The sequence below is a fragment of the Macaca nemestrina genome, chromosome 7 (assembly GCF_043159975.1).
Source record: "Macaca nemestrina isolate mMacNem1 chromosome 7, mMacNem.hap1, whole genome shotgun sequence".
In the NCBI taxonomy this organism is placed as follows: domain Eukaryota; kingdom Metazoa; phylum Chordata; class Mammalia; order Primates; family Cercopithecidae; genus Macaca; species Macaca nemestrina.
In genome coordinates this window covers 160303154-160320418 of record NC_092131.1, presented here as the reverse complement: position 1 = coordinate 160320418, position 17265 = coordinate 160303154, and the positions used below count along the sequence as shown (strand labels likewise).

Here is a 17265-nt window from a genome sequence, read left to right as displayed (position 1 = left end):
TTCTCAATGCATAAAATCTTGACATTTAATACTTTTTTTGGTCATTGTAACAGACTTAAAATTTTTTTTGTAATGGTTCAATCCATTGCTGAAAAAAAAAAGGGTAACATTATTGGACCCTCTTATGCATGACACTCTGTGAGGGTTCTATCATTTAAACCTGCAACCTTATATGATAAGGAGGCTTCATTCTCCGTTTTACAAATGAGCTAATTGAGTGCTTAGTGACTTGTTCTCCAAGGTCGTCATAAAGATACTAAGTGAGTTGTAGGGTACTGCCAAGTTCTCATGCTTTTTCTGCCTTGTAAGATTATAATTTCTGAAATTTTAATTCTGCCTCCTTGTTGTAGACCCATTTGGCCTTTACTTTTATCACCTGCTTATCCTTTGGTTTGTCAAAAAATACTGCTGGCTGTGCAGAGGTACTGTGCCTAGCTATTGTGGGTAGTACCAAGGGAAAGAATAAAACCTGACATTTCTGTTTTCTTAGCCCACTTTATATACCTATAAATTAACTATATAAAGAAAAAAATCAATAAAATTGGTACTTGTAGCCAGACTGAGGAATAAAGAGAATATACTAATTACCAATATTAGGAATGAAAGGTGACTTCAGACATTGAAAGGATGATATGGCAATATTGTGAACAACTTTATGCCAGTAAATTGGACAACTCAAATGAAATGGAGAAACTCTTTAAAAGACACAAGGTATAAAACTCACTCAAGAAGAAATAGATGACTGTTTAGCCTTATACTTATTAAAGAATTGAACTTGTAGTGGAAAACACTGCAATAATAATTCTGGTCTGAGTTGCTTCACTGTTGAATTCTACAAAACATTAAAGACTAAATCCCATATGATACAGTCTTCCATAAAATGGTATCATCTTGTGAGACTAGCATTACCCTGATATTCAATCCATAAAAAGACTTTATAAGAAAACTGTAGACTGATAACCCTTATGAACATAGATGTAAAATTTCTAAATAAAAGTTTAGTTTAGCAACTCAGATCCAACAATATATTTAAAGGATACTGCATCATGGCTAAGTGGGGTGTATCCTAGAAGTGTAGGATTTGTTTAACATTCGAAAAATTAATCATTATACTTTGCCATTACAATGGATTTAAAAATAAAACTATATAATCATCTCAAGATCAATCTCACACTATATATACATATATATAGTGTATATATGTAGTATAGATATATGTAGTATTATCTAATTAGGTTCTTAAGAAATTTAAAACACCAGTTTGTGAGGATAAATTCCATTTTTCAGGGCAAACACAGATCACAGGTAGCCCTGGAGCTGAGGAATAGCTTTGATTTTTTGTACAATTTGTGAGTCCACAACTTTCTCATCAATCTTGCACTGCTCTGTAGTCTTGTAGTTCTCTTTTTCTGTGTCAGAGATCTCACCTTCCTGGTGTCTGGGCTTCTGTAGCTGCTTCTTGAAGTGAGCATCAATGAGATGTTTTGGGATTTTTACATTGCTGGTGCTAATTTTGGTTGAGGTGGCAATGACAAATTTCTGGTGTGTTCAAACTCCACCTGATTAAGAGATATTTTTGAAAGATTGACAAAATTCGTTTCTGGTAAAAATTCTCAGCACTCTAGGAATAGAAAGGAATTTTCTCAACTGGATAAAAGAATCTTTGAAAAATATTACAATTGACATATTAATGATAAAATACTTATTGTTCTCTCCCAAAGACTGGGAATGAAGAAGAATGCCCACTTTTACCACTTCTGTTTAACTTTATACACAGGAGGTCCTAGCTGGTGCAGTAAGGCATGATAAAGAGAGAGGTGTCCAGATTGGAAAGGAGGAAGTAAAAATTGGCTTTATTCGTGGATAGGAAAATCCTAGGGAATCTACAAAATAAGCTACTAGAACTGTAAGTCATTTTAATGAGGTTGCAGCATACATTATCAGTATGCACCATGTTTGTATATATAAACAATGAACAATTGGAAATTGAGATAAATTGAGATTAAAAAAAACCATTTAAAATAGCATCCAAAGAGAAGAGACACTTAAGGATAACTTTGATAAAAGATGCCTAAAACCTATATACCAAAAACTACAAGACATTGCTGAGAGTGATTTTAAGAGGCCTAAATAAATGGAAAAATATATTGTTTGCATTTATCAGAAGACACTCTTGGTAAGATACTTTTCACAAATTGGCCTGTAGATCTGCTGATGCTATTCCAATCGAAATCTTAATAGGCTTCTGGGGGATAGAAATTGGCAAGTTTCTAAAATTTTTATGAAAAACAAAGGACTTAGAATAATTCAAACAACTTTGATAAAGAATGTACCTGGCCATGCATGGTGGCTCATGCCTGCAATCCCAGCACTTCGGGAGGCCGAGACTGGTGAATCATCTGAGCTCAGGAGTTCATGACCAGCCTGGGCAACATGGCGAAACCCGGTATCTACCAAGAATACAAAAAATTAGCCTGGTATGGTGGCATGCACCTGTAGTCCGAGCTGCTCCCGGCTGAGGTGGGAGGATCACTTGAGCCTGGGAGGCAGAGGTTGCAGTGAACTGAAATCATGCCACTGCACTGCAGTCTGGATGACAGAGTGAGACCCTGTCTCAAAAAAAAAAAAAATTAATGTTCTAAATTCTGGTGACATTATATGTTGTAATTAGTAAATATGTCCATATGTATAAAATACATATTAGGGATTAGAGATAGAAATTTGATTTAGATATGAATATTTGTGTAATTTTACATATAACATTAAATGAGATAATTTATATTAATGAATTAATATATTTAAATTGATAACAGTTCAACATTTTTTATTTAAAAAAATAACTAGCTATCATTAAGTGAATCCTTTTTTTATAGGAAGGGGAGGGACTGATTGAGAAAGGGTTCTGGAATTGATAGCACTGTTCTATTTCTTGTATTGTGTTTATGTGGATGTATAGTTCTTAATATGTATTGAGCTGTATATTGTTTATGTACTTTTTAAATAAATGTTATATTTCATTATAAAGATACTCAAAATGCCTACGGAAATCAGAGGAAGAGGAGCATGGTGTGTTAGTGTGCTGTATTAGCATGGCAGTTCTTGTAGGTCTTCTAAGTGTAATGCTATTCATTTATGGTGCAACTACTATGGACACTGCTAAGAGTGAGGACATGGAATAAGGCAATTAAAACAAATCCATCTCTCTAAGAGGTTATTGTCAATTTGATAAAATGAGTGTGTGGTGAAAAGATACATATTTATTGTAATTTTAAGTCCCACAAGTAACTAAATTCCTGTAATGTTTTAAGTGTCATCAACAAAAGGCTTACTGAGAAGCCAGAAGACAGAGTGATAAAGCTAGGGGACTTGGGGAAGGTAATATATATTAAGAGGCATTTCAATAGAAATGAGGAGACCATTTCTTTGTTAAAACTGTTTTCCATTCTTGGCCCCTGTCAATGAATATGTGCTACTGAGGTTCTTCCCTTAATTCCGCCTTTTCCTGCTGAGTGTTGTTCTGTTTTTTCCCTGAGTTTCAGGGAAAGAGTAGGGGAATCTCTAGTGTCATTATAAGGGGGAATGAAGAGGTGCTGTATCTTGAATCCCAGGCTGTAAAAAGGAATCAAGTGAACAGTGGGCTAGTGAGTGTGAGGGATCAGTAACTTCTTCTTGTCTTTGTGAGGAGTCTGTTTTCATGGCTTCAATTCTACTAGTCTCTGCCAATGATAGTCCGGATTTTTAATTCCCATACTATTTTATTTATTTACATATATTTTTGAGAGAGAGGGTCTTGCTCTGTCATCCAGGCTGGAGTGCTGTGTCTTGATCATAGCTAACTGTACTGTATCATTGATCTCCCTGGCTCAAGCGATCCTTCCATCTTAGCCTCTGGAGTAGCTAGGACTACAGGTGCATGCCACCATGCCCAGCTAAAGCTTTTTATATTCTGTAGAGACAGGGTCTTGCTATGTTGCCCAGTCTGGTTTTGGACTCCTGGCCTCAAGAGATCCTCCAACCTTGGCTTCTGTATTGGGATTATAGGTGTGAGCTACTGCACCTGGCTCCCTACCCTATTTTTAGTATGTTGTTGTCCTTCCAATTTAAGACATCTTGTAAACAGAACTGAACTCTACCCCTCTCAGCTAGCTCCTTTTATGAACTCCCCTGTTTATTAGAAGCTCCATTTCTCGTTTTTTCCCATTCTGGTGACAGATTAACCATTTCCTACATATTCACAGTTGAAATTTTTAAATTGTCTTTGCCTGTGAGAGATTAAGAGAAATATGAATAATCATTCTTGGCATCTTAAGAGGTTTTTTTTTTTTTTTTTTTGAAGTACTGTACTGTGTATTTTGTAGCTATTATTTCAAAAGGAAAAGATGAAAAGGGACCTTTGCTTAGTATAATGCTTAGTTTATGAAGGCTTAGAAAATCCTTAAAAGATTATTGATAGAAGTCCAAGACGTCTTGCTTGCCCTAAAGGTGCTTTTGTTTTTGTCTTATAATTAATATGTGTATAAAATAATTAACTACACTGAATAAGAAAGTTTCTACTAAATGTGTGGTAGAACCTCTTAATACCACTTTCACTGGGAGGGCAAACCTCAAAAGACATACTTGTACATACTTACTATACATGCTACCTATTTCCTTTCCTTTTTTTTCTCTTAAGTACCTAACCATATTCCAACACATTTTCCTTATTCGTCACATTGCCTGTCTCATCTTACTTCCCCCAAAAGCTACCTGAGGGCAAGGATTTTTGTCAGTTTTATTCATTGTTGTATCTGCAAAGTCTGATACGTAGTAGAAATTCAAATATTTGAATGCATAAATGAATATTGGTGGCTCACAACTGTAATCTGGCACTTTGGGAGGCCAAGATGGGCAGATCACTTAAGGCCAGGAGTTTGAGACCAGCCTGGCCAACATGACAAAACCCCATCTCTACTAAAATATAAAAATTAGCCAGGTGTGGTGGTGTATGCCTGTAATCCCAGCTACTCAGGTGGCTGAGGCATGAGAATCTCCTGAACCTGGGAGGCAGAGGTTGCTGTGAGCCAAGATCGCACCACTGCACTCCACCCTGGGTGACAGAACAAGACTGTCTCAAAAAAAAAAAAAAATTTTTTTTTCAGTAAGATCTTCTCTGACTCTGCTAAATATAATAGCATCCCCCTTTTAATTCTTCATTCCTTAATTACCTTGCTCTGTTTTTCTACATGGCTTACCATTACTTGATACTATATATTTATGGGTTTGTCTTCTCCTACTTGATTTTAAACTCTGAGGGCAAGAACTTTGTTTTATTTATAGCTGTGTTCATTCTAGTGCCTAAAACAGTATCTGGTTGATGGCTGGTGTTCAACAAATATTTATAGATGAATAAATTAAAAGTATATGAATGCAACTAAATGCCCTTTTTTTTCGGGGGGGGGGGTATCTACTTGATTGTTTTAATGAGTTACTGCCTTTTGTGAAGAAGCATATTTTGTTTTGTCAGTGCCTCAGTATTGATCGTTTGTTGCGAAAAGCACCTAAAATCTTACCCTTCTTTTTTGTTAAGCTATATGTGAAACAGAGCCTGAACAGCCTGTTCGACATTACCCATTATGGGTAAAAGTAGAAGGTGAAGTAGATCCAGAACCAGTTTATATCCCCACACCTTCTGTCATTGAGCCTATGAAACCATTGTTATTGCCTCAGCCAGAAGTTTTATCTCCTACTGTGAAGGGCAAACTGCTCACTGGAATTAAATCTGCACGGTCATACATTCCCAGACCCAATCCCGTGGTAAGTTTGGAATTTAATCTTTTATTATGAGTTACCAAAGTCACATGTAAAGATGATGTGTTTCAACTACATTTTTGGTTGATATTTTGTGAATCATTTTGCTTTCAGTAATACGTTTATAAGACATCTTCCTTTCTGGTTTAATCAGTTTAGTGCTGGCATTTTAAAAATGTCTTAAAAGTAGAAATGAGTAGTAGTAATTTTAAAAAACAGCCATCTTCTCTTCAAGAAGATCATAGAAAGATGGGCTTTTTTACATGACTTGGAAAAAGTTTTAAAAGATACTGCTCCTGTATTGTAGAATATTAATAGTCAAGATAAGCAGTATATATTATTAGTAGAAAAACATGAGGAAAAAGCTTTTAAAAGCAAATTTAAAAATGCACAATAATATCAGTAAAGTTTAAGATTTAAAGTAACAGTTGATATAATATGACTGTGAAGACTGGTAGGTAAAAGTAGGAAGTTATTCATTGTGTTAATGGCTTAAGCAAGTCTTATTATCAAATCCATATATCCTACTAGTCCATTAGATTGAAGAAAAATCCTATACTACGATGCTACTGAATATGTTCTCTGTAGCAGAGCTATTATAACACTGTTTGTTTCTGGCCTGTGATGGAATAGGCAAGGGTAGGCTGGGCGCGGTGGCTCACACTTGTAATCTCAGCACTTTGGGAGGCTGAGGCGCGTAGATCACCTGAGGTCGGGAGTTTTGAGACCAGCCTGGCCAACATGGTGAAACCCCGTCTCTACTAAAAATATGAAAAATTAGCCCTGTGTGGTGGCTCATGCCTATAATCCCAGCTACTCGGGAGGCTGAGGCAGGAGAATCGCTTGAACCTGGGAGGCGGAGGTTGTGGTGAGCTGAGATTGCACCACTGCATTCCAGCCTGGATGACAGAGCAAGACTCCATCTCAAAAACAACAACAAAACCTGAAAAAGACAAGAGTTAGGGCCGCTGATCTCCACGCAGTCAAAATTCTGCATGTAACTTTCAGCTCCCCTAAAACTGAACAATAGTGTACTGTTGACTGGAAGCCTTACCAATAACGTAAACAGTCAACACATATTTGTATGTTATATATAGTATATACTATATTCTTACAATAAAGTGAGCTGTGGAAAAGAAAATGTTACTAAGAAAATAATAAGGGAAAGAAAGTGTTGTTATTGTTCATTAGTGGATCATCATATAGGTGTTCATACTCACTGTCTTCACATAGAGTAGTCTGAGGAGGAAGAGGAAGGGTTGATTTTACTGTCTTGGTGACAGAGGTGTAAGAAAATCCATATGTGAGTGGACCCACATAGTTCAAACCTGTGTTGTTCAGGGATCAACTGTATAGAAAAGAGGAGTAAATATTTAGAAATTTCTACAGCAAGTTGATTAGACTGAATCTAATATTTAAAAATCCTTGCATTTTATATGTTTTTAGTTTTTCTAGTAATTTATTGTATTTACTAAAGTGTCAGTCTATGATGGACTGGTAATTAGGAATGTATCCTTCATCATAGGTAATTTGAAATGCACTGTTCTGGTATGATCTGAAATTTCCTGATAGAGAATTGGATCCTTTCTGACTATCCTAAGATTAGGGCTTATGAACTGTACTTGTGCTATTTGATTTTAAAGTTGGCATTAAAAAATTTCAACTATTGTAATAGAAAAAAAACATTCGTTTTGTTTTGGGGTCTTGGGGAGTTTTTCCCATTGTATGGAATGTTTTGTTGTATGAAATTTACAGATTCGGGAAGAGGACAAAGATCCCGTCTACTTGTACTTTGAAAGTATGATGACTTGTGCTCGAGTTCGAGTATATGAGCGAAAAAAAGAGGACCAGAGACAACCGTCTTCTTCCTCCTCCCCATCTCCATCATTTCAGCAGCAGAGTTTATGTCATTCTAGCCCTGAGAACCATAGTAATGCAAAGGTGAGTTTATTGTTGCATAATTTCTTTTCAATTTCTAATTCCCTGTTTTTGGTGTTAAGATTTGCATTACTGTCAGAATAATTAATCTAATTATCCTACAGGGTAGAGAAGTTATATGTGACATGTTTATCAGTTTATTTCTCTGTGTACCTATTGTATGATATGTCCCTTAGGGTTATTACAAGTATTATTCTTTCTTGGTTGGGCGCCGTGGGTCATGCCTCTAATCCCAGCACTTTGGGACGCTGAGGCAGGAGGATCAGTTGAGCCCAGGATTTCAAGACTAGCCTGACCAATATGGTGAAACGCTGTCTTTACTAAAAATACAAAAAAAAATTAGCTGGGCCTGGTGTCGCATGCCTGTAAACCCAGCTACTTGGGGCGCTGAGGAACGAGAATTGCTTGAACTTGGGAGGCGGAGGTTGGAGGTTGCAGTAAGCTGCTATCATGCCACTTTACTCCAGCTTGGGTGACAGAGTGAGACTCTGTTTAAAAATATATATATATTGCCCTTTCCGCCATCTTTCCGCGCCGCTAAAATGGTGCGCATGAATGTCCTGGCTGATGCTTTCAAGAGCATCAACAATGCCGAAAAGAGAGGCAAACGCCAGGTGCTTATTAGGCCGTGCTCCAAAGTCATCGTCCGGTTTCTCACTGTGATGATGAAGCATGGTTACATTGGCGAATTTGAAATCATTGATGATCACAGAGCTGGGAAAATTGTTGTGAACCTTACAGGCAGGCTAAACAGGTGTGGAGTGATCAGCCCCAGATTTGATGTGCAACTCAAAGATCTAGAAAAATGGCAGAATAACCTGCTTCCATCCCGCCAGTTTGGTTTCATTGTACTGACAACCTCAGCTGGCATCATGGACCATGAAGAAGCAAGATGAAAACACACAGGAGGGAAAATCCTGGGATTCTTTTTCTAGGGATGTAATACATTTACAAATAAAATGTCTCATGGGAAAAAAAAATATATATATATAAAAAAAAAATTCTTTTTCTTTTCTTTTTTGTTTTTGTTATAATAATCTTTTATTTATTTATTTATTTTGAGATGGAGTTAATTTTTTTTTTTTTTTAAGACGGAGTCTCGCTCTGTCGCCCAGGCTGGAGTGCAGTGGCGTGATCTCGGCTCACTGCAAGCTCCGCCTCCCGGGTTCATGCCATTCTCCTGCGTCAGCCTCCCGAGTAGCTGGGACTACAGGCGCCCGCCACCATACCCGGCTAATTTTTTGTATTTTTTAGTAGAGACGGGGTTTCACCATGTTAGCCAGGCTGGTCTCGATCTCCTGAACTCATGATCCGCCCGCCTTGGCCTCCCAAAGTGCGGGGATTACAGGCGTGAGCCACCGTGCCTGGCCTGAGATGGAGTTTTGCTCTTGTTGCCCAGGCTGGTGTGCAGTGGTACGGTCTCGGCTCAGTGCAACCTCTGCCTCCCAGGTACAAGCGATTCTCCTCCCTCAGCCTCCCGGGTAGCTGGAAATACAGGTGCCTGCCACCACATCCAGCTATTTTTTTGTATTTTTAGTAAAGACAGGGTTCCACTATGTTGTCCAGGCTGGTCTTGAACTCCTGACCTCAGATGATCCACCCGTCTCAGCCTCCCAAAGTGCTGGGATTACAGGCGTGAGCCACTGCACCCGGCCACATTTGCCCCCAGCACTTTGGGAGGCCGAGGTGGACTGATCGAGACTAGCCTGGCCAACATGGTGAAACCCCATCCCTAGAAAAAATGCAAAAAATTAGCTGGGCGTGGTGGTGGACGCCTGTAATCCCAGCTATTTGGGAGGCTGAGGCAGTAGAATCACTTGAACACAGGAGACCGAGGTTGCACTGAGCTGAGGCCACATTGCGCTCCAGCCTGGGCAACAAGAGCAAAACTTCATCTCAAAAGAAAAAAAAGAAAAATGTAATTATGCACTGGTTATCAAGAAAGTTAACTCAATAATAGGGAATAGTTTTCAAATATGCAGCCTGTACCAACAAAATCCTGTATGATTTATGCAGTCGTTCAAGCAAACACAAGAAAATTGGTTCAATTTCTATGAATTATCAAGAGGAAAGGAAAACATGCCCTTCTATCTCAAATAAATCAATCAGGTTTGAATGACAGCTTTTTTGGATATAATAAAGACATACATGCACACAATAAAGACAAAATGTGTCTTCCCATTCAGAAACACTTCCTCTTTTAGTCCATTATATACTTTGCATAATCTTGTGTAGTAAGTCTTTGCTGCAAATGATAATATTCAAAGTAAATCCCTCCTCGTTTAGTGTCCTAAGAAGCCAATAGTTGCAGCAATTTGAGCATTAAATAATATTCCAATGCTGTTACCAGGCAAGTAAACGCTGAGGCTGTAAAAAGAAGAAACTATGTTATAAGTCATGTATTTGTGATTATTTTGCAGAGATAAAGAGAATAATGTTATCGTTAAGTGGAGAGCAAAATACAAAGGACATCCAGCCAATTTTCTCTCCTGCATTTTTCATTCCGTGGAAAATTAAGGATGAAACCCATTCTTAAGGGCAACATTAATGCCAGTTCTTCTTAAAAACTCCTGTAGTTTAAAACAAAATAAGGATGACAGTAATTTAAAAATGTAAATTATATGTAATTTAGAACCTATAAACAGTATTTAAAATTATTAACACATTATTAATGACCACTTTAATTATAAGTTCTAATTTCAGATCTCATGATAAATAAAAACTTTGTTACCTATATTAAAAAATTATGTAGTTAAGCTAGTAGAATAAACATCTATGTATGTATGCAGAGAAATTTTTAATTACCTTTTTAGTATATTTTAAAATAATTTCTCTCAATTATTTTAAACATTTTAATAAAAACTCTTTAAACTCAATGAGGTAGAAGGAAAGACAGAAAAAGCATCATGTTTTTAAAGTAGTTAATATACTAGTTTTACTTTGTTACATCATTTTGGATAAAAATACTTCTGTTTTCCCAGCTTTCAGGAGGTAGATCTGGCTTTTAGGGACTTTTAGGGACTCCCTAGTCTCCAGTTTAAAATACCCATGAATTAATTTTTAAGAAGGACAAACTTTTATGAATAAAGACACAAGAAGTTAGTTTTTCAAAGTAAAGTTATTCATAGCAAATAATCCTAATTATACACTATGACATTTGATCCCAGTACTAACTGAAACTTGGTTAATAAGATCACTTTTTCAATTTTAAGAAATGGAATTAGGCATCTCTTTAACATGTGGGGAAGCAGGACATTTGAGAAGTAATAACACCTATGAGAGTTTTTTGTGTAACTGCAACTGGGCAATTATACATTCTCCCATTTGATCCTGCTACTGTTCACCATGTGTCAGGTAGTGTGCCAGTGTGCTGTGCAGTTACATGTACTACCTTATTTAACCATATGAGGTTGGTGGTATTATCCCCATTGCACACATGAGGCAATAAAGGCCTAAGTTATATTGCTAGCAAGCAGTGGAGCCAGGATTTAAGACTAAGTATACTTGACACCAAAGGTGTCTTTTTTTTGTTTTTTATTTTTTTTAAAGAAAAAGCCCCCAAAATCCATTTTGTTATCCTGTTTTTGAGGCAGAGTCTTGCTGTGTCCCCCAGGCTGGAGTGCTATAGCCCAGCCTCAGCTCACTGCAAGCTCCGCCTCCCGGTTCACACCATTCTCCTGCCTCAGCCTCCTGAGTAGCTGGGACTACAGGCGCCCGCCCCCACGCCCGGCTAATTATTTGTATTTTTAGTAGAGACAGGGTTTCACCGTGTTAGCCAGGATGGTCTCTATCTCCTGACCTCGTGATCCGCCCACCTTGGCCTCCCAAAGTGCTGGGATTACAGGCGTGAACCACTGTGCCTGGCCTGTTATCCTTATTATACCCTGTGGCACCTGAAAGACTCAAGTCTGTCGTTTACTTGAGCCACATAATGCTATCTAGATGGTTATATCCTCTGCTAATGCAAGAGCTGATAAACTTTTAGATAACCAAGTGAATACTTACTCATTGTGAGGTGGGAGGTATTTTAGTCCTTCATTTAAATTTGCTGTTTATCCTCTGTGGCCTGTCTAGGGAGACATTCTCCATATATGTAAAATGCTTAGGTCAGCATGTGCCTGGTACATTTTAAATACCCTGTAAACACTAGCTTTCATTATTATCTGCCCAGAACAAAATCTGCTATTAATACGTTAACTACATAGATTAAATGGAAACTGCCATTATCCTACAGCTCTTGCCTCCTTGGCAACAGTGTTCTGGGTCAAAGGATGGTGTCTGATCCAAGATGAACCATTCAGACTCCTTTCCTAGGATTTTAAAAATTAGAACTAAGGGCTGCTCTGTCTATGGAGTAACTATTTTTTTATTCCTCTCCTTTTTTTTTTTTTTTTTAAAGATGGAGTCTCGCTCAGCTGCCCAGGCTAGAGTGCAACCACTGTCTCTGGGGTTCAAGCGATTCTCCCGTCTCAGCCTCCCGAGTAGCTAGCATTACAGGCGGACGCCACCATGCCCGGCTAATTTTTATATTTTAGTAGAGACAGGATTTTACCATGTTGACCAAGCTGGTCTTGAACTCCTGACCTCGGGTGATCCGCCTACCTTGGCCTCCCAAAGTGCTAGGATTACAGGTGTGAGCCACCACGTCCAGCCTATTCCTCTACTTTCTTAATTTGCTTTCACTTAAAAAAATTGGAACTAAGGAAAGAGGGCAGTCTCTCCTGATTAGTGAAAGTGGAATGATAAAAGAGTCTAGGTGGCAATCTTTCCAACCCATGGAGGAAGCTGGTATGAGAAACTTGAGGCACACATTCACAGATAATTTAAAGAATAAGTTCTAATTCCAGTTACCCTTGTAGTTAGGCTATACCTCTCCCTTTCCATGGTTCAGCTGATGGCTAGGGCTGCACCTTCACTTGTACTGCCACCTCAACATCAGTGGTGACTACCCAGAAAACCACTAAAGGTATAAATCAGCAGTTTTCTTTTAAACAGCAATTTGTTAATAATGACAAAAACAAAAAAATTTAAATGTACATATCTTTTTGACCCTAAATTTTAAGTGTACATAGCATGAGGGCACAAAGATATGTGCATGTTTGTGTGTTTACTCAAACATACACATATATATGACTGTTCAGTGCACTATTGTCCTCACTAATGAAAAATTGGAGGCAGAATGCCTGTTAATAGAGGATTTGGTAAATTAAAAAGTATTATTCTTTCTGATCCTGGAGTAATTTTTAAAAATTCTGGTTTTATTTATTTATCTGTAATTATTAGGGTGTGCCTCTTTCCACATTGGCAAATTTTCTTTCTTTCTCACTTTTTTTTTTTTTTTTTTGAGATAGGGCCTCACTGTGTCACCCAGGCTGAAGTGCAGTGGCGCAGTCTCGGCTCACTGCAACCTTCACCTCCCTGGCTCAAGCGATCCTTCTGTCTCAGCCTCCCAACTAACTGGGACTATAGGTGTGTGCCACCATTTTTGGCTAAGCTTTTGTATTTTTTGTATAGATGGGGTTTTGCCATGTTGGCCAGGCTGGTTTTGAACTCCTAGGCTCAAGTGATCTGCCCACCTTGGCCTCTCAGAATGCTGGGATTACAGGCATGAGCCACCGAGACTGGCCTCAATTGGTGAATTTTCTGAATAGCTGCAGTTTGTTTTGTTTAACAGCAAATAAATATGTTTCCCTCTTTACTATAAAGTACAATGTGAATTATTTTCTTGATGACTCAGTTACTATCAGGGACATTAGGGAACAAAGCTACGTGTTTTTGCCCAGGGTTTTATATGATAGTAGTGTAGCTGTGGATGTGGATTGAAGCTGTTGACATTTTAATCATTCTAATGATTTAAACTTCCATGAGAGATTTAATGCTTTTGTCCAAGTTTCTGTGGGTATTGAATATATGTTAAGTTAAAGTATTTCTGTGTTACTGTCTCCTTCAGGAACCTGACTGTGAACAGCAGCCCTTAAAACAACTCACCTGTGACTTGGAGGATGATTCTGATAAATTACAAGGTCAGAACAAACACTAGATCTTAACATTTGGTAGAAATTATTCAGATCTAGATTATATTAATAATGGGAGAAAACCCAAACCATCAATTCAGAAAATGTCTGCTTACCCTGTTTGAAACTTATGCCAAAAACAAGGACAATAAGTAAAATGTTTTTTTCCCATTATTTGGTCTGTTGACACGCCTGCTCTCAAAAATAAAGGAAAATTCGTTCATGTTGATATAGCATGTTGTTGCAAGAGACATTTAGGATGAGGTCAGTGAATTTTTTTTTTTAACTTCTTTCCAAACCTCAGCAATATTGGCATCATTAGCTATTGGTCCTCCATCACTGCCACCTCTGGGGAAATCTAGAAGGAGAAAGGAAGGGAATATTACTGTGATTTACTAGTCGAGGCTACTATCAGAATTATTTTGATGAGAGGTAGTGGTCAGGGAGTTAACAATTTGTTTTTGGTTATGCTTCCTGAGACTTCTGACACTTAAGCAGCAGGGCTTCCTAACTTCTTAAAAAATGTCATGGTACATACAAATAATTATAATGTTTCTATAGCACATTGAGGTAAGTGGAGGAGGCTGCTAGGGTGGAGGGAACCTGCCTGAAAGTGTGAGCACCCTTAGAGGATTGTGGGGGCCCGTAACATACCAGTACACTCACTGGAAAGCTGTACTAAGGAAATCCAGGAGTCTAGTGAAATACGTATCTAGTCAACATGTTGCCATGGATAGAATACTTTGGGGAGTTGAGTGGTCTGCATACAATGTAGAAATGGAGCAATCGTATCTAGAAGCACAGAATTAATTCAGAAGTATTTGCAGTAGAAATTAGAGGTAGAGTGCACTTAAAATCAGAATACTACAGCTGGGTGCAGTGGCTCACGCTGTCATCCCAGCACTTTGGGAGGCTGAGGCAGGCAGATCACGAGGTCAAGAGATCCAAGACCATCCTGGCCAACATGGTGAAACCCCCTATCTACTAAAAATACAAAAACTAGCTGGGCGTGGTGGCGCACTCCTGTAGTCCCAGCTACTTGGGAGACTGAGGCAGGAGAATCACTTGAACTTGGGAGGCAGAGGTTGCAGTGAGCCGAGATCACGCCACTGTACTCCAACCTGATGACAGAGCTAGACTTCGTCTCCCAAAAAAAAAAAAAAAAAAAAAAAAAAAAATCAGAATACTGTTTTTCTGGCTGTTCTTTAGGATTGACTCTAATCTTTACATGTTTCAAAGCATCTTGTAAGTAGCTTCACTTTGCCTATATGGATAGCAAAATAGTAACCTATACCAGTGAAGCTTAACCTTGGTTATAGGTCATGGTTTCTTTGCAAGCTAACTCTACTGTAATAATTGTGGCATTTAGAGCAGTGTTAAGGGAGCTCCCTGTTAGAGCCCAGTCACCAGGATAATGAGGACTATTGTAGTCTTATTCTCTGGAACTTTTTCTTCCTGGAAAACTCCCAAATTGTGAAAGTTAATACATGTTAAATTACTACTGTTAAAGAACATGAGAATGTGGCAGTTTTTTCAGAGTTCCATACAAAATGCTGGGATGCAGAAATCTTTCAACTTTTTATTTATTATTATTATTTTTCATCAGAAAAGAGCTGGAAGTCTCCCTGCAATGAAGGGGAATCCTCTTCTACTTCTTATGTGCATCAGAGGTCACCTGGTGGTCCCACCAAACTGATTGAGATCATCTCAGACTGCAACTGGGAGGAGGATCGGAACAAGATTTTGAGCATCTTATCCCAGCACATCAATAGCAACATGCCACAATCACTTAAGGTGGGCAGCTTCATCATTGAGTTGGCTTCTCAGCGAAAGAGCCGGGGTGAGAAGAACCCTCCTGTTTATTCTTCTCGTGTGAAAATCTCTATGCCATCATGTCAAGACCAAGATGATATGGCTGAGAAATCTGGATCAGAGACTCCTGATGGTCCATTGTCCCCTGGGAAAATGGAGGATATCTCTCCTGTGCAGACAGATGCCCTGGATTCAGTGAGGGAGAGATTACATGGAGGCAAAGGTCTGCCTTTTTATGCAGGGCTTTCTCCTGCAGGGAAGCTTGTGGCCTATAAACGTAAACCCAGTTCAAGTACATCTGGGCTTATCCAGGTGAGAATTATCTTTAATCTGGGTATAGCACCTTTTTATACCTAGGTAGCATCATGATTTTTCAGAGCCCTTTATGGTCCTGATATCCTTTATCTTTACATTTCCTGGGAACTGGGTGACAAAATTATTATCTCTTTTTGTAATAGGCCTAGTTTAGATGCATACCTAGAGTGAATTTTTGTCACATTTATGAACAGAAATGTAGAACCTTGTATTAGTTTATAATTTTCTTTCTAATCTTCCCAGAAAGTTACTCTTCATAAACTTTATTGCCTGCGGGCTCTGATGATACTTTGACAATAAAGCAAGGATAATCAGGGATTCAGTCTAGCTCTTGGAATTTATTATTAGTAGATAGGTTTCAAAACAAAACCATGGTTAGAATGGTTAGGTGTAAGTGGAAGATGAAATTGACTTAAAGATAGGCAATGTATGTTTAGAAACTTGGGGAAATTTTTCATTTTTAAAATTTTATTTATTATTTATTTAGCGCAATCTTGGCTCACAGCACCGCAACCTCTGCCTCCTGGGTTCAAGCGATTCTTTGTGCCTCAGCCTCCCAAGTAGCTGGGATTACAGGCATGTGACACCACACCTGGCTAATTTTGTGTGTGTGTGCGTGTTTTTTTTTTTTTTGTTTCTTGGTTTTTTTTTTAAGTAGAGACAGTTTCGCCATGTTGTGCAAGCTGATCTCGAACTTCTGAGCTCTGGTGATCCACCCACCTTGACCTCCCAAAGTGCTAGGATTACAGGTGTGAGCCACCATGCCCAGCTGAAAATTTTAATTTAGTAAGGTGTTATTTAAATACAAGAGTAAAAATTGAGCCATATTTACTTAATTATATATTTTCTTTATTTGATTCATAGGGGTTTTGTCAGTGTAATCGTTGTAGGACAAATATCTCTATCCTTGATATTTAGTAATTCACGCAGGTTATATTAGTAAAATTATACTGGCATATAGAAAATTTGAAATGAGATGTTCTGAATAAATGTCATAGTCAAGGTTTTTCTAGCTGAGCACGGTTGCTCACACGTGTAATCCCAGCACTTTGGGAGGCCGAGGTGGTGGATCACCTGAGGTCAGAAGTTTGAGACTAGCCTGGCTGACATGGCGAAACCCCATTTCTACTAAAAATAAAAAAGCTCAGCATGGTGGCGCGGGCCTGTAATCCCAGCTTCTCGGGAGGCTGAGGCAGGAGAATCATTTGAACCTGGGAGGTGGAGATTGCAGTGAGCTGAGATTGTGCCACTGTACTCCAGCCTGGGCAACAGAGGGAGACTGTCTCCAAAAAAAAAAAAACAAAACAAAAACAAACAAAAAAAAACATATTGAAGTAGCAAATGTGTGGAAGTGCCTGATATTATTGCGACTTGACTTTCATTAGATTGGCTGCTTTTA

General features: G+C 38.3%; 2 protein-coding genes across 16 annotated transcripts in view; both read left to right on the top strand.

The window, feature by feature from the left end:
- The window catches only part of LOC105491898 (MAX dimerization protein MGA), a 171570-nt gene that overhangs the window by 121787 nt on the left and 32518 nt on the right, over nt 1–17265 (top strand). For 12 of the 15 annotated variants that reach the window (XM_011758623.3, XM_011758672.2, XM_011758629.3 and 9 more), the window contains 4 exons: nt 5567–5793; nt 7543–7728; nt 13676–13748; nt 15346–15863. In XM_011758623.3, coding sequence (XP_011756925.2) covers nt 5567–5793; nt 7543–7728; nt 13676–13748; nt 15346–15863 — 1004 coding nt within the window. The remainder of the gene's footprint in view (nt 1–5566; nt 5794–7542; nt 7729–13675; nt 13749–15345; nt 15864–17265) is intronic. The other 3 variants (XM_011758661.3, XM_011758659.3, XM_071067053.1) reach the window with 1 other exon arrangement.
- Nucleotides 8253–13748, top strand: LOC139355456 (small ribosomal subunit protein uS8-like). The gene has a single exon (XM_071067059.1). The coding sequence runs from the start codon at nt 8268–8270 to the stop codon at nt 8619–8621; it is 354 nt and encodes a 117-aa protein (XP_070923160.1). The 5' UTR covers nt 8253–8267; the 3' UTR covers nt 8622–13748.